The sequence below is a fragment of the Prionailurus bengalensis genome, chromosome D1 (genome assembly GCF_016509475.1).
Source record: "Prionailurus bengalensis isolate Pbe53 chromosome D1, Fcat_Pben_1.1_paternal_pri, whole genome shotgun sequence".
Taxonomy (NCBI): Eukaryota; Metazoa; Chordata; class Mammalia; order Carnivora; family Felidae; genus Prionailurus; species Prionailurus bengalensis.
In genome coordinates this window covers 114,783,074-114,805,641 of record NC_057346.1, presented here as the reverse complement: position 1 = coordinate 114,805,641, position 22,568 = coordinate 114,783,074, and the positions used below count along the sequence as shown (strand labels likewise).

The window sequence follows — 22,568 nt, the reverse complement described above, 5'->3', positions numbered from 1 at the left end:
GTTGTTGTTGATGTGGTTTTCTTATACGATGGGATGTAAAGATGCAACTTCATTCTTTTGAAAGTGGATTTCTAGGTGTGTCAGCACTCGTTATGGAAAAGACTCCTGCACTGATTGTTTTGGCACTCTGGGTGAAAGTCAGTGGAACATAAGTTCAAGGGCTCCTCTTCATACTGTCCATTCTATGGCACTGATCTGTGAGTCTATCCTTCTGGCAGCACCACAGTGCTTCCATCGCTGTAGGCGTGCAGCACCCATTGCCATTGGGATGTGTGAGTCCCCCACCGTTGAGTTTCTTTGGCAAGCTTGTTTTCGTTACCCGACATCCCTTCCATTCATTTCCGCATTCATCGTCATAGGAAAGTTAGGGTCAGATGGTCAATTTCTGCGAAAAGCAACATTGGATTTTGAGAGGGGTTGCATTCAATCTGCAGATCATGTTTTTCAGTGTTGTCATTTTCACCATATTCTGTCTTCTGATCCATGAACGTTGGATGCCTTTGTATTTAATGTACTCTTCTGTACCCTCTTTCAGTGCTGTTTTGCAGTCTTCAGGATGTCAGTCTTGCACATTTTTTGTTCCGTTCATTCTTTTTCCTTAAAGTGTAATTATTAAATTATTTTGAGTGAGACAGACAGAGAGAGAGAGAGAGAGAGAGAGAGGGAGAGAGAGGGAGAGGGAGGGAGGGAGATGGAGAGAGAGAGAGAATCGCATGCAGGCTCGATACTGTCAGCATGGATCCCGACTGGAGGATCCAACTCACAACTTGAGCGTCACAGCTTGAGCAAAAATCAAGAGTGGGACGCTAGACTGACTGAGCCCCCCAGGTGCCCCTTCAAGTATATTCTTAAGTATTTGTTCTTTTTGAGGACATTGTTTCTGAATTTCAATGATGATTCTTCGTTGCTCGTGTCTAGAACTACAGCTGATTGTTGTATATTGCGGACGGATCGTGCAACCCACTGAGTTGATTTATGATTGTGGTTTGCGTGTGTGTGTGTGTGTGCGCGCACGCGCGCGTGTGCGTGCACGTCTTAGGTTCTTTTGTTTGTGCAAGATTATGTGTTCTGTGAAGAGACATACTTTTCCTTCTTCGTTTCCCACATGGATGCCTTTTACGTCCTTGTCTTGCCTTATTACCCTGGGTAGACCTTGAGTGCAATGTTGAGTAGATGTGGTGAATGTGGACATCCTTTCCTGTCCCTGACCTTCAAAGGAAATTCCAGGCTTTCAGTGGGACGTGTGGTGGCAGCTGTGGCTGTTTGGTAGATCCTTTGATCGGGTCGAGGACGTCGCCTTCTGTTCCATCCTGTGTGGAACCGTGAGCCCAGAGATGTAAAGAGTGCTCGTCAGTCTGTGCCGAGACACCCTGCCTCTGGTGTCTGAAAACGGCACCGTTTCTCCTTTTGTCATCCGGAACACCTGAGGAACACAGCCCATTTTGAAGTCACTGCCCTCTCTCTAGGCTTGGCTCCTGCTCTGCGGCCTGGATGGGCGCAGACACCACTCATGGGATGCCTTGCGAAGCAGATCCTGGCATGGGGAAGGAGCAGCCTCCACGATTCCAACAAAGTCTGAATCCCATGGAGGCTCAGCAGTCTGGGCTCCCTTAAGCCTGATAAGAACGCCTCTTTTACATTCAGTCGTCTCTTCCTGACTTATTGACTCATTCCTCCATGCGTGTAGTGAGTCGTTCCTGATTTAATTCCACAAACGTATGTGCAGTGAGCAGTGAGCCAACAGTGGAGTGACAGCAGTGAAGATGTGGGGAGCAGTGGTGCCTTGAGAAGTGAGATGAGGGACACACGGTGTGTTTTGCAAGTGAGACCGCGGATGGAAGGAAACCGCCACACGAAGACCAAGACTTATGGGGGGAGAGTTTATTTACCACTCATGGGGGTGGTGCACCAAGACCCATTGGATCTTAACACACCTGTGTTAGTGAGGCAGCTTCCAGGAGACATTGCGATGCCAATGCCATCAAGCTCCTGGCAAGCAGAGGAGAGCAAGGATGTGGTGCTTTGACACAGAGAATGATGAGAGAGGGGGATCTGGGCCCCGTGCTGGCCCTGTGGGCCTTCCCCAGGTAGTGTGGCTCAGGCATGAAGGCATGGCAGTAGGAGAGGCCAAAGGGCCTGCAGGATGGGATCGCCTTTGTAGGGAATGTGTATGGGACTAGTCCATTGCTTTGCCACAAGGGCTGGGGGCAAAGTCTAAGCCAAGACACTGGAGGGATCCAGCAAGTGGAGAGGAAGTGTTTGGGGGCCGGGCTTTGTGTGTGTGTGTTTTTTTTTGGGGGGGGGGGTGTAACCAGGATGTACCTATAGTCACTTGAGGGCAAGCACAGGTCTTTCGGAGTTCCCTGAGGCCATCAGCCAGAGCCTCAGACCTTGCACTGGCAGCAAACGGGGACACAGCAGCTGGATTGGCTGCAGGAGGACCCACAGCCGGAAGAGCAGCAGCAGGGCTTGCAGCAGCAGGACTGGCAGCAGCAGGGCTTGCAGCAGCTGGACTGGCAGCAGCAGGGCTTGCAGCAGCTGGACTGGCAGCAGCAGGGCTTGCAGCAGCTGGACTGGCAGCAGCTGGACTGGCAGCAGCAGGGCTTGCAGCAGCTGGACTGGCAGCAGCCACAGGAGCCACAGGAGCCACAGCCCCCCTTGGAGCCCCCACAGGAGCCACAGCCCCCCTTGGAGCCCCCACAGGAGCCACAGCCCCCCTTGGAGCCCCCACAGGAGCCACAGCCCCCCTTGGAGCCCCCACAGGAGCCACAGCCTCCCTTGGAGCCCCCACACGAGCCGCCGCTGGAACAGGCACAGGCTGGCACACAGCAGCACACGGGCTTGCAGCAGCACACGGGCTTGCAGCAGCACACGGGCACACAGCAGCTGGAGCCGCAGCCCCCACAGCTGGAGCCGCAGCCCCCACAGCTGGAGCCGCAGCCCCCACAGCTGGAGCCACAGCCTCCAGAACAGCCACAGCAGCCCATGTTTCTGGTGGGTTTTGGGCGGAGTCGGTCAGAGATGCAGGTGCAGAGGGGAGGTGTTCAGGTGTGGAGCCTCCTGGGCCGGGGGCCCTGTATATACCTGCCAGGGTCAGGTGAGAGGCTGACACACTGTCACTTCCTGGTTCCTGTTTGTGCCACTTTGCAGCGGACAAAGGATGAGTATTTTTCAGAATTTCATCATGACCATGTGATTGTATTGACCAGAACGTCTTTGGTGGGTTTGGCCTTTTCCCCAGCGCCCGACTTGCATCACCTGACGGGCTTGTGTTTCAGAGTTTGCAGGGAGACGGAAGCAGCGCCTCGGAGCCCTGGTGGTCCCACCCTGACCCGATTCGAGACCCTCAACAGTCTTGGCATGATTCCAAAGAGCACATGACCGGTGGGCTCAGGGTGTGGAGAGTGTGGGAAGCAGAAAGCCACCGTGGCGGTGGGCAGTGGGCAGGGCCCTTCCTGTCCATCTCCGGGCAGGAGGTGCTTATGGGCATTGGGAGCAGGTGGCGCCCACGGTTCTGGGCTGGGACCCTGATGGCGGAGCCCGGGCTACTCAGGGTCCTCCTTGAATGGCCTCGTGGGAGTTCTGCTTTGACTGAAATCGCGGGGCAGGGTGGTGCTGAGAGATGCCTCGAGCCAGCTCCTGTGCTCCCGAGGTGCCCTGCCTTCCTTCTATGGAGCGGAGCCGCCCGATTGCACTGTGGGCATCAGGATCCATCCGTGCTATCAGTACGACGCCCCTTGTTTGCCTGTAGACCCCGAGGCACGAGGAGCCCAAAGTGGCCGGGTGGCCGCCTCCACTCCAGTCCAGCGGAATGGTTGTGTGTCCGTGCTGGAAGCCTTTCTCCCTCCGCAACCAAGAGCTTCAGGCCAGCGGCGCATGAGGTCCCGGCGACTGGAGAGAAGAACCATTTTGCTAGCGGGTCAGCAGGGAAAAGAGTGAGGAGGATGTGGTAGGAATCACCGGCCGTGCGTCTTTCAGGTCCTTGACGCCGATGCTCTCCGTAGAGTCCCTCAGGAGTGTAGCGCAACCCACCGTTCCTAGCCTGTCTCCTTGGGGTCTGGTGGCTCGCCCTGGCCTCGCCCGCCATGACAGCCCTCAACGCGTGGACCAGGGAACCACGCGTGAGAACAATGGTTTCTGCCCCGGAAGATTTGGATGGCTTGCGGGTTTGATATCAATATTCCATTTGCTCGCGTGACAGTTGAAAACACTTGGCTGTACATCGTTCCAAGGGCGGCTTACACCTACGTGGCATAAATGTGTCTTGTGGAGGCTGATAGCCCCCTCTTCGGAAAGATAAAATCAAACGAATACGACAAAGCTAAGACTCCCTGCCAAAGGGACGCAGGGCTCAAGTCTGAGCAACGCGAAGAGAAATGCCCTGCAGGCTCTTAGGCTTAACTATCTATGCCACCGCCTTTATTAGTTTGACAAATTCCCTTCCAATTTTAAACCACACGTGCAAAGTCGATAGCTTTGGTTTCTATGTTTTGTGTCTAGGTCTCGGTTGGGCGTGTTCCTTTCCTTCCCCACCTTGTCCCGCCCCCCCCCCCCCCCCGTCCCCACCCCCGGCATTTTTCTGTCCTTCCGGCTTGGGAAGTTTCCATTGACCTGCCTGAGTTCACGGAGTGCGTGCACACCGTGTCCGGTCAGCTGATGGGTCCATCAAAGCCTTTCTTCGCCTTTGTCACAGTGCCTTTGATCTCTAGCCCTTTCTGGGAATCTTTGGTAGGATTTCCTGTCGCTGCTTCCGTCACCCGTTTCCTCTCGGAGGTGTCCTGAGAGGCTCAGCGTGTCAATCATATTTATTTTAACTTCCTCGTCTGATCATTTCAAAGTCCCTGCCGTGCCCGGGTCCGGCTGTGATGCCCGCTCTGTGTCTCCCAGCTGAGCTCTTTGTCTTTTAGTATGCCTTGTACTTTGATGTCGAAAGCGGGACGTGATGCACCGGGGAAGAGGAATGGTGGTACCTAGGCCTGGAGGGGTGTGTTAATAAGGGCTGGGGGTGAGGGGATGTTCTTCGTCTTTTAGTGACCTGGCCTGCAACCTTTACTAGGCGGCCTCAGTCGGTCCCCACCACGCCCCCGCCGCCAGCCGGGCTGCCACCCTGCCGCCAGGTGGTCATGAATCAGCGTGGGACTGGAGCTGAGTATTTCCTCCCCTCCAGGTCACTGGGCTCTGATAAAACCCCAGCAACGTTGGGCTTGGTCAAACCATGTGTCCTGAGGGCAGACCTCACGAAGGTGGGGACGTGCTCTGGCATAATTCTACCTGTCTCCTTCCATGCTCCCTCTGGCCCAAAGCGTGAGGGGAGTTTTGGAGTGTGTCCCCCTGGAGATGTTAGCTCTCGGGCATGTCTGCACTGAGGTTGGCTTACTTACCCTCTGTTTCTGTAAGTTGTGATTCTCTGTCTCTGCCCCTCTGTCTCTCCAACACAGGGCGGGGCGTGGGGGGGCATGCAGCAGGATGCCCTGTGACCTGGGTTCTTTGGTGGATCTGCTGGTCAAGGGCTGCTGGTTTTTTCAGTTGAGCCTTTTCTTGGTGAGTGGAGGGGCGTGGCCACCTCCAAGCTCCTCCCATGCTCTGCAGGCATGGTTTCCCTCCTGAAGACGCTTTCACATCCTATCACAATGAAACCTTCTTCTAGCATGTCATGTCCACGGACCAAAGAAATACAGCCGTAGAATATATTACATGTCAGCTTCTGGGAAATACTTTGGTGCCGTCTTGAATATTCCTTAGGGTGGTTCATGACGTTTGCCTTGAAATGGGCATCTGCAGTCCATGACTAAAAGGCGCACCTTCGATGGAAATCCCAAGGTGGTTTGGGAAGATTCTTAACCGTGGACGAGTTTCTTCCCCATAGAAGAGGATGCCAAAACAACGTCACGTCACATGAATTTGAGAATGGAGACCTACTCCGTATGTGATAAAATTCAGCCTTTGACGTGTGCAATTGAGTGGTGTTTGGTCGATTTGCAAAGTGATACAAGCATCACTTCTGACTCGTTCCAGAACATGTTCATGGCCCCCCAAACACAACTCCATAACGCGAGCACGTGGTATCCATTCGTCCCTTCCCACCCAGCCCCCAGAACATACTGATCTAGAATGATTCTTCATTGCTAGTGTAGATGGCTTTGTGGACACTGTCAGAGAAATGGGGTCGTATAGTATGTGGCCTTTTGCGTGTGACTCCTTTCACTTAGCATACCGTTTTCAACGTTTTTGTTTGTTTCTTTGTTTGATTAGCATGTATCAGAGCTTTATAGCCTTTGAAAACGAGCTAAGTAAGATCCCATCCCGTGGATAGACCAGTTTGTTTACCCACGCATCAGTTGACGGACATTTGGTTATTTCCCCGTGGCGGCCTTTGTGAAGAATGCTACTACGTGACTTAGCACACGAATTTTTGCATGCTGTACGTTCTCTCTTCTCTTGGGCGTATATCTAGCAGTGCAATTTCTGAGTGGCATGGAATCTCTACTTAACACGTGGGGAGCTGTCAACCTCTTTTGCAAAGCAGTTGCCTCCATTTGAGTCCCATCGGCAACGCGCGGGGCTCTGGTTTCTCCACACCTTCCCCAGCACGTCTTATTGTCTGTCTTTTGGATCCTAGCCATCCTAGGCACGGGGATCGCCTTGTGGTTCTCATCTGCATTTCCCTGATTCCTAATAACGTTGAGCATCTTCTCATTGGCTTATTCGCCAACCGTGTACCTTCTTGGACCAATGTCTATCCAGATCCAGTGCTCAGTTGTTTTTTCTTTTGTGTGTGTGTGTGTGTGTGTGCGGGGGGGGGGGGTTCATTCTTATTCATTGATTGGTTGCTGGATTGACTGGTTGATTTCGAGGAGTGAGAGTTTTGCCTATGTAACAGTGTTACATTTTGATGGCACCCAATTTTCCTGAGTTTTTCTTCCTGTGCTTTCTCTGTCGTATCTCAGAGCCATTGCCGAGACAAGGTCTCAAAGACGTAACCCAGGATGTCTCCTGAGAGTTTGATAGTGCGTCGTTTTAACTTTTATGCTAAAATGCTTGATCTAGATAGAAGGAATTTTGTTGTTCTTGTTGTTGTATGTGTTGTTCTTGTTGTTTGTTGTTGTTGTTGTTGATGTGGTTTTCTTATACGATGGGATGTAAAGATGCAACTTCATTCTTTTGAAAGTGGATTTCTAGGTGTGTCAGCACTCGTTATGGAAAAGACTCCTGCACTGATTGTTTTGGCACTCTGGGTGAAAGTCAGTGGAACATAAGTTCAAGGGCTCCTCTTCATACTGTCCATTCTATGGCACTGATCTGTGAGTCTATCCTTCTGGCAGCACCACAGTGCTTCCATCGCTGTAGGCGTGCAGCACCCATTGCCATTGGGATGTGTGAGTCCCCCACCGTTGAGTTTCTTTGGCAAGCTTGTTTTCGTTACCCGACATCCCTTCCATTCATTTCCGCATTCATCGTCATAGGAAAGTTAGGGTCAGATGGTCAATTTCTGCGAAAAGCAACATTGGATTTTGAGAGGGGTTGCATTCAATCTGCAGATCATGTTTTTCAGTGTTGTCATTTTCACCATATTCTGTCTTCTGATCCATGAACGTTGGATGCCTTTGTATTTAATGTACTCTTCTGTACCCTCTTTCAGTGCTGTTTTGCAGTCTTCAGGATGTCAGTCTTGCACATTTTTTGTTCCGTTCATTCTTTTTCCTTAAAGTGTAATTATTAAATTATTTTGAGTGAGACAGACAGAGAGAGAGAGAGAGAGAGAGAGAGAGAGGGAGAGAGAGGGAGAGGGAGGGAGGGAGATGGAGAGAGAGAGAGAATCGCATGCAGGCTCGATACTGTCAGCATGGATCCCGACTGGAGGATCCAACTCACAACTTGAGCGTCACAGCTTGAGCAAAAATCAAGAGTGGGACGCTAGACTGACTGAGCCCCCCAGGTGCCCCTTCAAGTATATTCTTAAGTATTTGTTCTTTTTGAGGACATTGTTTCTGAATTTCAATGATGATTCTTCGTTGCTCGTGTCTAGAACTACAGCTGATTGTTGTATATTGCGGACGGATCGTGCAACCCACTGAGTTGATTTATGATTGTGGTTTGCGTGTGTGTGTGTGTGTGCGCGCACGCGCGCGTGTGCGTGCACGTCTTAGGTTCTTTTGTTTGTGCAAGATTATGTGTTCTGTGAAGAGACATACTTTTCCTTCTTCGTTTCCCACATGGATGCCTTTTACGTCCTTGTCTTGCCTTATTACCCTGGGTAGACCTTGAGTGCAATGTTGAGTAGATGTGGTGAATGTGGACATCCTTTCCTGTCCCTGACCTTCAAAGGAAATTCCAGGCTTTCAGTGGGACGTGTGGTGGCAGCTGTGGCTGTTTGGTAGATCCTTTGATCGGGTCGAGGACGTCGCCTTCTGTTCCATCCTGTGTGGAACCGTGAGCCCAGAGATGTAAAGAGTGCTCGTCAGTCTGTGCCGAGACACCCTGCCTCTGGTGTCTGAAAACGGCACCGTTTCTCCTTTTGTCATCCGGAACACCTGAGGAACACAGCCCATTTTGAAGTCACTGCCCTCTCTCTAGGCTTGGCTCCTGCTCTGCGGCCTGGATGGGCGCAGACACCACTCATGGGATGCCTTGCGAAGCAGATCCTGGCATGGGGAAGGAGCAGCCTCCACGATTCCAACAAAGTCTGAATCCCATGGAGGCTCAGCAGTCTGGGCTCCCTTAAGCCTGATAAGAACGCCTCTTTTACATTCAGTCGTCTCTTCCTGACTTATTGACTCATTCCTCCATGCGTGTAGTGAGTCGTTCCTGATTTAATTCCACAAACGTATGTGCAGTGAGCAGTGAGCCAACAGTGGAGTGACAGCAGTGAAGATGTGGGGAGCAGTGGTGCCTTGAGAAGTGAGATGAGGGACACACGGTGTGTTTTGCAAGTGAGACCGCGGATGGAAGGAAACCGCCACACGAAGACCAAGACTTATGGGGGGAGAGTTTATTTACCACTCATGGGGGTGGTGCACCAAGACCCATTGGATCTTAACACACCTGTGTTAGTGAGGCAGCTTCCAGGAGACATTGCGATGCCAATGCCATCAAGCTCCTGGCAAGCAGAGGAGAGCAAGGATGTGGTGCTTTGACACAGAGAATGATGAGAGAGGGGGATCTGGGCCCCGTGCTGGCCCTGTGGGCCTTCCCCAGGTAGTGTGGCTCAGGCATGAAGGCATGGCAGTAGGAGAGGCCAAAGGGCCTGCAGGATGGGATCGCCTTTGTAGGGAATGTGTATGGGACTAGTCCATTGCTTTGCCACAAGGGCTGGGGGCAAAGTCTAAGCCAAGACACTGGAGGGATCCAGCAAGTGGAGAGGAAGTGTTTGGGGGCCGGGCTTTGTGTGTGTGTGTTTTTTTTGGGGGGGGGGTGTAACCAGGATGTACCTATAGTCACTTGAGGGCAAGCACAGGTCTTTCGGAGTTCCCTGAGGCCATCAGCCAGAGCCTCAGACCTTGCACTGGCAGCAAACGGGGACACAGCAGCTGGATTGGCTGCAGGAGGACCCACAGCCGGAAGAGCAGCAGCAGGGCTTGCAGCAGCAGGACTGGCAGCAGCAGGGCTTGCAGCAGCTGGACTGGCAGCAGCAGGGCTTGCAGCAGCTGGACTGGCAGCAGCAGGGCTTGCAGCAGCTGGACTGGCAGCAGCTGGACTGGCAGCAGCAGGGCTTGCAGCAGCTGGACTGGCAGCAGCCACAGGAGCCACAGGAGCCACAGCCCCCCTTGGAGCCCCCACAGGAGCCACAGCCCCCCTTGGAGCCCCCACAGGAGCCACAGCCCCCCTTGGAGCCCCCACAGGAGCCACAGCCCCCCTTGGAGCCCCCACAGGAGCCACAGCCTCCCTTGGAGCCCCCACACGAGCCGCCGCTGGAACAGGCACAGGCTGGCACACAGCAGCACACGGGCTTGCAGCAGCACACGGGCTTGCAGCAGCACACGGGCACACAGCAGCTGGAGCCGCAGCCCCCACAGCTGGAGCCGCAGCCCCCACAGCTGGAGCCGCAGCCCCCACAGCTGGAGCCACAGCCTCCAGAACAGCCACAGCAGCCCATGTTTCTGGTGGGTTTTGGGCGGAGTCGGTCAGAGATGCAGGTGCAGAGGGGAGGTGTTCAGGTGTGGAGCCTCCTGGGCCGGGGGCCCTGTATATACCTGCCAGGGTCAGGTGAGAGGCTGACACACTGTCACTTCCTGGTTCCTGTTTGTGCCACTTTGCAGCGGACAAAGGATGAGTATTTTTCAGAATTTCATCATGACCATGTGATTGTATTGACCAGAACGTCTTTGGTGGGTTTGGCCTTTTCCCCAGCGCCCGACTTGCATCACCTGACGGGCTTGTGTTTCAGAGTTTGCAGGGAGACGGAAGCAGCGCCTCGGAGCCCTGGTGGTCCCACCCTGACCCGATTCGAGACCCTCAACAGTCTTGGCATGATTCCAAAGAGCACATGACCGGTGGGCTCAGGGTGTGGAGAGTGTGGGAAGCAGAAAGCCACCGTGGCGGTGGGCAGTGGGCAGGGCCCTTCCTGTCCATCTCCGGGCAGGAGGTGCTTATGGGCATTGGGAGCAGGTGGCGCCCACGGTTCTGGGCTGGGACCCTGATGGCGGAGCCCGGGCTACTCAGGGTCCTCCTTGAATGGCCTCGTGGGAGTTCTGCTTTGACTGAAATCGCGGGGCAGGGTGGTGCTGAGAGATGCCTCGAGCCAGCTCCTGTGCTCCCGAGGTGCCCTGCCTTCCTTCTATGGAGCGGAGCCGCCCGATTGCACTGTGGGCATCAGGATCCATCCGTGCTATCAGTACGACGCCCCTTGTTTGCCTGTAGACCCCGAGGCACGAGGAGCCCAAAGTGGCCGGGTGGCCGCCTCCACTCCAGTCCAGCGGAATGGTTGTGTGTCCGTGCTGGAAGCCTTTCTCCCTCCGCAACCAAGAGCTTCAGGCCAGCGGCGCATGAGGTCCCGGCGACTGGAGAGAAGAACCATTTTGCTAGCGGGTCAGCAGGGAAAAGAGTGAGGAGGATGTGGTAGGAATCACCGGCCGTGCGTCTTTCAGGTCCTTGACGCCGATGCTCTCCGTAGAGTCCCTCAGGAGTGTAGCGCAACCCACCGTTCCTAGCCTGTCTCCTTGGGGTCTGGTGGCTCGCCCTGGCCTCGCCCGCCATGACAGCCCTCAACGCGTGGACCAGGGAACCACGCGTGAGAACAATGGTTTCTGCCCCGGAAGATTTGGATGGCTTGCGGGTTTGATATCAATATTCCATTTGCTCGCGTGACAGTTGAAAACACTTGGCTGTACATCGTTCCAAGGGCGGCTTACACCTACGTGGCATAAATGTGTCTTGTGGAGGCTGATAGCCCCCTCTTCGGAAAGATAAAATCAAACGAATACGACAAAGCTAAGACTCCCTGCCAAAGGGACGCAGGGCTCAAGTCTGAGCAACGCGAAGAGAAATGCCCTGCAGGCTCTTAGGCTTAACTATCTATGCCACCGCCTTTATTAGTTTGACAAATTCCCTTCCAATTTTAAACCACACGTGCAAAGTCGATAGCTTTGGTTTCTATGTTTTGTGTCTAGGTCTCGGTTGGGCGTGTTCCTTTCCTTCCCCACCTTGTCCCGCCCCCCCCCCCCGTCCCCACCCCCGGCATTTTTCTGTCCTTCCGGCTTGGGAAGTTTCCATTGACCTGCCTGAGTTCACGGAGTGCGTGCACACCGTGTCCGGTCAGCTGATGGGTCCATCAAAGCCTTTCTTCGCCTTTGTCACAGTGCCTTTGATCTCTAGCCCTTTCTGGGAATCTTTGGTAGGATTTCCTGTCGCTGCTTCCGTCACCCGTTTCCTCTCGGAGGTGTCCTGAGAGGCTCAGCGTGTCAATCATATTTATTTTAACTTCCTCGTCTGATCATTTCAAAGTCCCTGCCGTGCCCGGGTCCGGCTGTGATGCCCGCTCTGTGTCTCCCAGCTGAGCTCTTTGTCTTTTAGTATGCCTTGTACTTTGATGTCGAAAGCGGGACGTGATGCACCGGGGAAGAGGAATGGTGGTACCTAGGCCTGGAGGGGTGTGTTAATAAGGGCTGGGGGTGAGGGGATGTTCTTCGTCTTTTAGTGACCTGGCCTGCAACCTTTACTAGGCGGCCTCAGTCGGTCCCCACCACGCCCCCGCCGCCAGCCGGGCTGCCACCCTGCCGCCAGGTGGTCATGAATCAGCGTGGGACTGGAGCTGAGTATTTCCTCCCCTCCAGGTCACTGGGCTCTGATAAAACCCCAGCAACGTTGGGCTTGGTCAAACCATGTGTCCTGAGGGCAGACCTCACGAAGGTGGGGACGTGCTCTGGCATAATTCTACCTGTCTCCTTCCATGCTCCCTCTGGCCCAAAGCGTGAGGGGAGTTTTGGAGTGTGTCCCCCTGGAGATGTTAGCTCTCGGGCATGTCTGCACTGAGGTTGGCTTACTTACCCTCTGTTTCTGTAAGTTGTGATTCTCTGTCTCTGCCCCTCTGTCTCTCCAACACAGGGCGGGGCGTGGGGGGGCATGCAGCAGGATGCCCTGTGACCTGGGTTCTTTGGTGGATCTGCTGGTCAAGGGCTGCTGGTTTTTTCAGTTGAGCCTTTTCTTGGTGAGTGGAGGGGCGTGGCCACCTCCAAGCTCCTCCCATGCTCTGCAGGCATGGTTTCCCTCCTGAAGACGCTTTCACATCCTATCACAATGAAACCTTCTTCTAGCATGTCATGTCCACGGACCAAAGAAATACAGCCGTAGAATATATTACATGTCAGCTTCTGGGAAATACTTTGGTGCCGTCTTGAATATTCCTTAGGGTGGTTCATGACGTTTGCCTTGAAATGGGCATCTGCAGTCCATGACTAAAAGGCGCACCTTCGATGGAAATCCCAAGGTGGTTTGGGAAGATTCTTAACCGTGGACGAGTTTCTTCCCCATAGAAGAGGATGCCAAAACAACGTCACGTCACATGAATTTGAGAATGGAGACCTACTCCGTATGTGATAAAATTCAGCCTTTGACGTGTGCAATTGAGTGGTGTTTGGTCGATTTGCAAAGTGATACAAGCATCACTTCTGACTCGTTCCAGAACATGTTCATGGCCCCCCAAACACAACTCCATAACGCGAGCACGTGGTATCCATTCGTCCCTTCCCACCCAGCCCCCAGAACATACTGATCTAGAATGATTCTTCATTGCTAGTGTAGATGGCTTTGTGGACACTGTCAGAGAAATGGGGTCGTATAGTATGTGGCCTTTTGCGTGTGACTCCTTTCACTTAGCATACCGTTTTCAACGTTTTTGTTTGTTTCTTTGTTTGATTAGCATGTATCAGAGCTTTATAGCCTTTGAAAACGAGCTAAGTAAGATCCCATCCCGTGGATAGACCAGTTTGTTTACCCACGCATCAGTTGACGGACATTTGGTTATTTCCCCGTGGCGGCCTTTGTGAAGAATGCTACTACGTGACTTAGCACACGAATTTTTGCATGCTGTACGTTCTCTCTTCTCTTGGGCGTATATCTAGCAGTGCAATTTCTGAGTGGCATGGAATCTCTACTTAACACGTGGGGAGCTGTCAACCTCTTTTGCAAAGCAGTTGCCTCCATTTGAGTCCCATCGGCAACGCGCGGGGCTCTGGTTTCTCCACACCTTCCCCAGCACGTCTTATTGTCTGTCTTTTGGATCCTAGCCATCCTAGGCACGGGGATCGCCTTGTGGTTCTCATCTGCATTTCCCTGATTCCTAATAACGTTGAGCATCTTCTCATTGGCTTATTCGCCAACCGTGTACCTTCTTGGACCAATGTCTATCCAGATCCAGTGCTCAGTTGTTTTTTCTTTTGTGTGTGTGTGTGTGTGTGTGTGTGTGTGTGTGCGGGGGGGGGGGTTCATTCTTATTCATTGATTGGTTGCTGGATTGACTGGTTGATTTCGAGGAGTGAGAGTTTTGCCTATGTAACAGTGTTACATTTTGATGGCACCCAATTTTCCTGAGTTTTTCTTCCTGTGCTTTCTCTGTCGTATCTCAGAGCCATTGCCGAGACAAGGTCTCAAAGACGTAACCCAGGATGTCTCCTGAGAGTTTGATAGTGCGTCGTTTTAACTTTTATGCTAAAATGCTTGATCTAGATAGAAGGAATTTTGTTGTTCTTGTTGTTGTATGTGTTGTTCTTGTTGTTTGTTGTTGTTGTTGTTGATGTGGTTTTCTTATACGATGGGATGTAAAGATGCAACTTCATTCTTTTGAAAGTGGATTTCTAGGTGTGTCAGCACTCGTTATGGAAAAGACTCCTGCACTGATTGTTTTGGCACTCTGGGTGAAAGTCAGTGGAACATAAGTTCAAGGGCTCCTCTTCATACTGTCCATTCTATGGCACTGATCTGTGAGTCTATCCTTCTGGCAGCACCACAGTGCTTCCATCGCTGTAGGCGTGCAGCACCCATTGCCATTGGGATGTGTGAGTCCCCCACCGTTGAGTTTCTTTGGCAAGCTTGTTTTCGTTACCCGACATCCCTTCCATTCATTTCCGCATTCATCGTCATAGGAAAGTTAGGGTCAGATGGTCAATTTCTGCGAAAAGCAACATTGGATTTTGAGAGGGGTTGCATTCAATCTGCAGATCATGTTTTGCAGTGTTGTCATTTTCACCATATTCTGTCTTCTGATCCATGAACGTTGGATGCCTTTGTATTTAATGTACTCTTCTGTACCCTCTTTCAGTGCTGTTTTGCAGTCTTCAGGATGTCAGTCTTGCACATTTTTTGTTCCGTTCATTCTTTTTCCTTAAAGTGTAATTATTAAATTATTTTGAGTGAGACAGACAGAGAGAGAGAGAGAGAGAGAGAGAGAGAGGGAGAGAGAGGGAGAGGGAGGGAGGGAGATGGAGAGAGAGAGAGAATCGCATGCAGGCTCGATACTGTCAGCATGGATCCCGACTGGAGGATCCAACTCACAACTTGAGCGTCACAGCTTGAGCAAAAATCAAGAGTGGGACGCTAGACTGACTGAGCCCCCCAGGTGCCCCTTCAAGTATATTCTTAAGTATTTGTTCTTTTTGAGGACATTGTTTCTGAATTTCAATGATGATTCTTCGTTGCTCGTGTCTAGAACTACAGCTGATTGTTGTATATTGCGGACGGATCGTGCAACCCACTGAGTTGATTTATGATTGTGGTTTGCGTGTGTGTGTGTGTGTGCGCGCACGCGCGCGTGTGCGTGCACGTCTTAGGTTCTTTTGTTTGTGCAAGATTATGTGTTCTGTGAAGAGACATACTTTTCCTTCTTCGTTTCCCACATGGATGCCTTTTACGTCCTTGTCTTGCCTTATTACCCTGGGTAGACCTTGAGTGCAATGTTGAGTAGATGTGGTGAATGTGGACATCCTTTCCTGTCCCTGACCTTCAAAGGAAATTCCAGGCTTTCAGTGGGACGTGTGGTGGCAGCTGTGGCTGTTTGGTAGATCCTTTGATCGGGTCGAGGACGTCGCCTTCTGTTCCATCCTGTGTGGAACCGTGAGCCCAGAGATGTAAAGAGTGCTCGTCAGTCTGTGCCGAGACACCCTGCCTCTGGTGTCTGAAAACGGCACCGTTTCTCCTTTTGTCATCCGGAACACCTGAGGAACACAGCCCATTTTGAAGTCACTGCCCTCTCTCTAGGCTTGGCTCCTGCTCTGCGGCCTGGATGGGCGCAGACACCACTCATGGGATGCCTTGCGAAGCAGATCCTGGCATGGGGAAGGAGCAGCCTCCACGATTCCAACAAAGTCTGAATCCCATGGAGGCTCAGCAGTCTGGGCTCCCTTAAGCCTGATAAGAACGCCTCTTTTACATTCAGTCGTCTCTTCCTGACTTATTGACTCATTCCTCCATGCGTGTAGTGAGTCGTTCCTGATTTAATTCCACAAACGTATGTGCAGTGAGCAGTGAGCCAACAGTGGAGTGACAGCAGTGAAGATGTGGGGAGCAGTGGTGCCTTGAGAAGTGAGATGAGGGACACACGGTGTGTTTTGCAAGTGAGACCGCGGATGGAAGGAAACCGCCACACGAAGACCAAGACTTATGGGGGGAGAGTTTATTTACCACTCATGGGGGTGGTGCACCAAGACCCATTGGATCTTAACACACCTGTGTTAGTGAGGCAGCTTCCAGGAGACATTGCGATGCCAATGCCATCAAGCTCCTGGCAAGCAGAGGAGAGCAAGGATGTGGTGCTTTGACACAGAGAATGATGAGAGAGGGGGATCTGGGCCCCGTGCTGGCCCTGTGGGCCTTCCCCAGGTAGTGTGGCTCAGGCATGAAGGCATGGCAGTAGGAGAGGCCAAAGGGCCTGCAGGATGGGATCGCCTTTGTAGGGAATGTGTATGGGACTAGTCCATTGCTTTGCCACAAGGGCTGGGGGCAAAGTCTAAGCCAAGACACTGGAGGGATCCAGCAAGTGGAGAGGAAGTGTTTGGGGGCCGGGCTTTGTGTGTGTGTGTTTTTTTTTGGGGGGGGGGTGTAACCAGGATGTACCTATAGTCACTTGAGGGCAAGCACAGGTCTTTCGGAGTTCCCTGAGGCCATCAGCCAGAGCCTCAGACCTTGCACTGGCAGCAAACGGGGACACAGCAGCTGGATTGGCTGCAGGAGGACCCACAGCCGGAAGAGCAGCAGCAGGGCTTGCAGCAGCAGGACTGGCAGCAGCAGGGCTTGCAGCAGCTGGACTGGCAGCAGCAGGGCTTGCAGCAGCTGGACTGGCAGCAGCAGGGCTTGCAGCAGCTGGACTGGCAGCAGCTGGACTGGCAGCAGCAGGGCTTGCAGCAGCTGGACTGGCAGCAGCCACAGGAGCCACAGGAGCCACAGCCCCCCTTGGAGCCCCCACAGGAGCCACAGCCCCCCTTGGAGCCCCCACAGGAGCCACAGCCCCCCTTGGAGCCCCCACAGGAGCCACAGCCCCCCTTGGAGCCCCCACAGGAGCCACAGCCTCCCTTGGAGCCCCCACACGAGCCGCCGCTGGAACAGGCACAGGCTGGCACACAGCAGCACACGGGCTTGCAGCAGCACACGGGCTTGCAGCAGCACACGGGCACACAGCAGCTGGAGCCGCAGCCCCCACAGCTGGAGCCGCAGCCCCCACAGCTGGAGCCGCAGCCCCCACAGCTGGAGCCACAGCCTCCAGAACAGCCACAGCAGCCCATGTTTCTGGTGGGTTTTGGGCGGAGTCGGTCAGAGATGCAGGTGCAGAGGGGAGGTGTTCAGGTGTGGAGCCTCCTGGGCCGGGGGCCCTGTATATACCTGCCAGGGTCAGGTGAGAGGCTGACACACTGTCACTTCCTGGTTCCTGTTTGTGCCACTTTGCAGCGGACAAAGGATGAGTATTTTTCAGAATTTCATCATGACCATGTGATTGTATTGACCAGAACGTCTTTGGTGGGTTTGGCCTTTTCCCCAGCGCCCGACTTGCATCACCTGACGGGCTTGTGTTTCAGAGTTTGCAGGGAGACGGAAGCAGCGCCTCGGAGCCCTGGTGGTCCCACCCTGACCCGATTCGAGACCCTCAACAGTCTTGGCATGATTCCAAAGAGCACATGACCGGTGGGCTCAGGGTGTGGAGAGTGTGGGAAGCAGAAAGCCACCGTGGCGGTGGGCAGTGGGCAGGGCCCTTCCTGTCCATCTCCGGGCAGGAGGTGCTTATGGGCATTGGGAGCAGGTGGCGCCCACGGTTCTGGGCTGGGACCCTGATGGCGGAGCCCGGGCTACTCAGGGTCCTCCTTGAATGGCCTCGTGGGAGTTCTGCTTTGACTGAAATCGCGGGGCAGGGTGGTGCTGAGAGATGCCTCGAGCCAGCTCCTGTGCTCCCGAGGTGCCCTGCCTTCCTTCTATGGAGCGGAGCCGCCCGATTGCACTGTGGGCATCAGGATCCATCCGTGCTATCAGTACGACGCCCCTTGTTTGCCTGTAGACCCCGAGGCACGAGGAGCCCAAAGTGGCCGGGTGGCCGCCTCCACTCCAGTCCAGCGGAATGGTTGTGTGTCCGTGCTGGAAGCCTTTCTCCCTCCGCAACCAAGAGCTTCAGGCCAGCGGCGCATGAGGTCCCGGCGACTGGAGAGAAGAACCATTTTGCTAGCGGGTCAGCAGGGAAAAGAGTGAGGAGGATGTGGTAGGAATCACCGGCCGTGCGTCTTTCAGGTCCTTGACGCCGATGCTCTCCGTAGAGTCCCTCAGGAGTGTAGCGCAACCCACCGTTCCTAGCCTGTCTCCTTGGGGTCTGGTGGCTCGCCCTGGCCTCGCCCGCCATGACAGCCCTCAACGCGTGGACCAGGGAACCACGCGTGAGAACAATGGTTTCTGCCCCGGAAGATTTGGATGGCTTGCGGGTTTGATATCAATATTCCATTTGCTCGCGTGACAGTTGAAAACACTTGGCTGTACATCGTTCCAAGGGCGGCTTACACCTACGTGGCATAAATGTGTCTTGTGGAGGCTGATAGCCCCCTCTTCGGAAAGATAAAATCAAACGAATACGACAAAGCTAAGACTCCCTGCCAAAGGGACGCAGGGCTCAAGTCTGAGCAACGCGAAGAGAAATGCCCTGCAGGCTCTTAGGCTTAACTATCTATGCCACCGCCTTTATTAGTTTGACAAATTCCCTTCCAATTTAAACCACACGTGCAAAGTCGATAGCTTTGGTTTCTATGTTTTGTGTCTAGGTCTCGGTTGGGCGTGTTCCTTTCCTTCCCCACCTTGTCCCGCCCCCCCCCCGTCCCCACCCCCGGCATTTTTCTGTCCTTCCGGCTTGGGAAGTTTCCATTGACCTGCCTGAGTTCACGGAGTGCGTGCACACCGTGTCCGGTCAGCTGATGGGTCCATCAAAGCCTTTCTTCGCCTTTGTCACAGTGCCTTTGATCTCTAGCCCTTTCTGGGAATCTTTGGTAGGATTTCCTGTCGCTGCTTCCGTCACCCGTTTCCTCTCGGAGGTGTCCTGAGAGGCTCAGCGTGTCAATCATATTTATTTTAACTTCCTCGTCTGATCATTTCAAAGTCCCTGCCGTGCCCGGGTCCGGCTGTGATGCCCGCTCTGTGTCTCCCAGCTGAGCTCTTTGTCTTTTAGTATGCCTTGTACTTTGATGTCGAAAGCGGGACGTGATGCACCGGGGAAGAGGAATGGTGGTACCTAGGCCTGGAGGGGTGTGTTAATAAGGGCTGGGGGTGAGGGGATGTTCTTCGTCTTTTAGTGACCTGGCCTGCAACCTTTACTAGGCGGCCTCAGTCGGTCCCCACCACGCCCCCGCCGCCAGCCGGGCTGCCACCCTGCCGCCAGGTGGTCATGAATCAGCGTGGGACTGGAGCTGAGTATTTCCTCCCCTCCAGGTCACTGGGCTCTGATAAAACCCCAGCAACGTTGGGCTTGGTCAAACCATGTGTCCTGAGGGCAGACCTCACGAAGGTGGGGACGTGCTCTGGCATAATTCTACCTGTCTCCTTCCATGCTCCCTCTGGCCCAAAGCGTGAGGGGAGTTTTGGAGTGTGTCCCCCTGGAGATGTTAGCTCTCGGGCATGTCTGCACTGAGGTTGGCTTACTTACCCTCTGTTTCTGTAAGTTGTGATTCTCTGTCTCTGCCCCTCTGTCTCTCCAACACAGGGCGGGGCGTGGGGGGGCATGCAGCAGGATGCCCTGTGACCTGGGTTCTTTGGTGGATCTGCTGGTCAAGGGCTGCTGGTTTTTTCAGTTGAGCCTTTTCTTGGTGAGTGGAGGGGCGTGGCCACCTCCAAGCTCCTCCCATGCTCTGCAGGCATGGTTTCCCTCCTGAAGACGCTTTCACATCCTATCACAATGAAACCTTCTTCTAGCATGTCATGTCCACGGACCAAAGAAATACAGCCGTAGAATATATTACATGTCAGCTTCTGGGAAATACTTTGGTGCCGTCTTGAATATTCCTTAGGGTGGTTCATGACGTTTGCCTTGAAATGGGCATCTGCAGTCCATGACTAAAAGGCGCACCTTCGATGGAAATCCCAAGGTGGTTTGGGAAGATTCTTAACCGTGGACGAGTTTCTTCCCCATAGAAGAGGATGCCAAAACAACGTCACGTCACATGAATTTGAGAATGGAGACCTACTCCGTATGTGATAAAATTCAGCCTTTGACGTGTGCAATTGAGTGGTGTTTGGTCGATTTGCAAAGTGATACAAGCATCACTTCTGACTCGTTCCAGAACATGTTCATGGCCCCCCAAACACAACTCCATAACGCGAGCACGTGGTATCCATTCGTCCCTTCCCACCCAGCCCCCAGAACATACTGATCTAGAATGATTCTTCATTGCTAGTGTAGATGGCTTTGTGGACACTGTCAGAGAAATGGGGTCGTATAGTATGTGGCCTTTTGCGTGTGACTCCTTTCACTTAGCATACCGTTTTCAACGTTTTTGTTTGTTTCTTTGTTTGATTAGCATGTATCAGAGCTTTATAGCCTTTGAAAACGAGCTAAGTAAGATCCCATCCCGTGGATAGACCAGTTTGTTTACCCACGCATCAGTTGACGGACATTTGGTTATTTCCCCGTGGCGGCCTTTGTGAAGAATGCTACTACGTGACTTAGCACACGAATTTTTGCATGCTGTACGTTCTCTCTTCTCTTGGGCGTATATCTAGCAGTGCAATTTCTGAGTGGCATGGAATCTCTACTTAACACGTGGGGAGCTGTCAACCTCTTTTGCAAAGCAGTTGCCTCCATTTGAGTCCCATCGGCAACGCGCGGGGCTCTGGTTTCTCCACACCTTCCCCAGCACGTCTTATTGTCTGTCTTTTGGATCCTAGCCATCCTAGGCACGGGGATCGCCTTGTGGTTCTCATCTGCATTTCCCTGATTCCTAATAACGTTGAGCATCTTCTCATTGGCTTATTCGCCAACCGTGTACCTTCTTGGACCAATGTCTATCCAGATCCAGTGCTCCAGTGCTCAGTTGTTTTTTCTTTTGTGTGTGTGTGTGTGTGTGTGTGTGTGTGTGTGTGTGCGGGGGGGGGGGTTCATTCTTATTCATTGATTGGTTGCTGGATTGACTGGTTGATTTCGAGGAGTGAGAGTTTTGCCTATGTAACAGTGTTACATTTTGATGGCACCCAATTTTCCTGAGTTTTTCTTCCTGTGCTTTCTCTGTCGTATCTCAGAGCCATTGCCGAGACAAGGTCTCAAAGACGTAACCCAGGATGTCTCCTGAGAGTTTGATAGTGCGTCGTTTTAACTTTTATGCTAAAATGCTTGATCTAGATAGAAGGAATTTTGTTGTTCTTGTTGTTGTATGTGTTGTTCTTGTTGTTTGTTGTTGTTGTTGTTGATGTGGTTTTCTTATACGATGGGATGTAAAGATGCAACTTCATTCTTTTGAAAGTGGATTTCTAGGTGTGTCAGCACTCGTTATGGAAAAGACTCCTGCACTGATTGTTTTGGCACTCTGGGTGAAAGTCAGTGGAACATAAGTTCAAGGGCTCCTCTTCATACTGTCCATTCTATGGCACTGATCTGTGAGTCTATCCTTCTGGCAGCACCACAGTGCTTCCATCGCTGTAGGCGTGCAGCACCCATTGCCATTGGGATGTGTGAGTCCCCCACCGTTGAGTTTCTTTGGCAAGCTTGTTTTCGTTACCCGACATCCCTTCCATTCATTTCCGCATTCATCGTCATAGGAAAGTTAGGGTCAGATGGTCAATTTCTGCGAAAAGCAACATTGGATTTTGAGAGGGGTTGCATTCAATCTGCAGATCATGTTTTGCAGTGTTGTCATTTTCACCATATTCTGTCTTCTGATCCATGAACGTTGGATGCCTTTGTATTTAATGTACTCTTCTGTACCCTCTTTCAGTGCTGTTTTGCAGTCTTCAGGATGTCAGTCTTGCACATTTTTTGTTCCGTTCATTCTTTTTCCTTAAAGTGTAATTATTAAATTATTTTGAGTGAGACAGACAGAGAGAGAGAGAGAGAGAGAGAGAGAGAGAGAGGGAGAGAGAGGGAGAGGGAGGGAGGGAGATGGAGAGAGAGAGAGAATCGCATGCAGGCTCGATACTGTCAGCATGGATCCCGACTGGAGGATCCAACTCACAACTTGAGCGTCACAGCTTGAGCAAAAATCAAGAGTGGGACGCTAGACTGACTGAGCCCCCCAGGTGCCCCTTCAAGTATATTCTTAAGTATTTGTTCTTTTTGAGGACATTGTTTCTGAATTTCAATGATGATTCTTCGTTGCTCGTGTCTAGAACTACAGCTGATTGTTGTATATTGCGGACGGATCGTGCAACCCACTGAGTTGATTTATGATTGTGGTTTGCATGTGTGTGTGTGTGTGCGCGCACGCGCGCGTGTGCGTGCACGTCTTAGGTTCTTTTGTTTGTGCAAGATTATGTGTTCTGTGAAGAGACATACTTTTCCTTCTTCGTTTCCCACATGGATGCCTTTTACGTCCTTGTCTTGCCTTATTACCCTGGGTAGACCTTGAGTGCAATGTTGAGTAGATGTGGTGAATGTGGACATCCTTTCCTGTCCCTGACCTTCAAAGGAA

General features: G+C 52.6%; 3 protein-coding genes across 3 annotated transcripts; all 3 read right to left on the bottom strand.

Annotated features, from left to right (window-relative positions):
* Positions 1-1,866: 1,866 nt before the first annotated feature.
* On the bottom strand, positions 1,867-3,381 carry LOC122484141 (keratin-associated protein 5-10-like). The gene has a single exon (XM_043582045.1). It carries the CDS (start codon positions 2,985-2,987, stop codon positions 2,385-2,387), a length of 603 nt encoding a protein of 200 aa, XP_043437980.1. The 5' UTR covers positions 2,988-3,381; the 3' UTR covers positions 1,867-2,384.
* A 5,593-nt stretch (positions 3,382-8,974) lies between these two features.
* On the bottom strand, positions 8,975-10,484 carry LOC122484139 (keratin-associated protein 5-10-like). The gene has a single exon (XM_043582044.1). It carries the CDS (start codon positions 10,091-10,093, stop codon positions 9,491-9,493), a length of 603 nt encoding a protein of 200 aa, XP_043437979.1. The 5' UTR covers positions 10,094-10,484; the 3' UTR covers positions 8,975-9,490.
* A 5,603-nt stretch (positions 10,485-16,087) lies between these two features.
* Positions 16,088-17,601, bottom strand: LOC122484138 (keratin-associated protein 5-10-like). The gene has a single exon (XM_043582043.1). The coding sequence runs from the start codon at positions 17,205-17,207 to the stop codon at positions 16,605-16,607; it is 603 nt and encodes a 200-aa protein (XP_043437978.1). The 5' UTR covers positions 17,208-17,601; the 3' UTR covers positions 16,088-16,604.
* Positions 17,602-22,568: the final 4,967 nt, after the last annotated feature.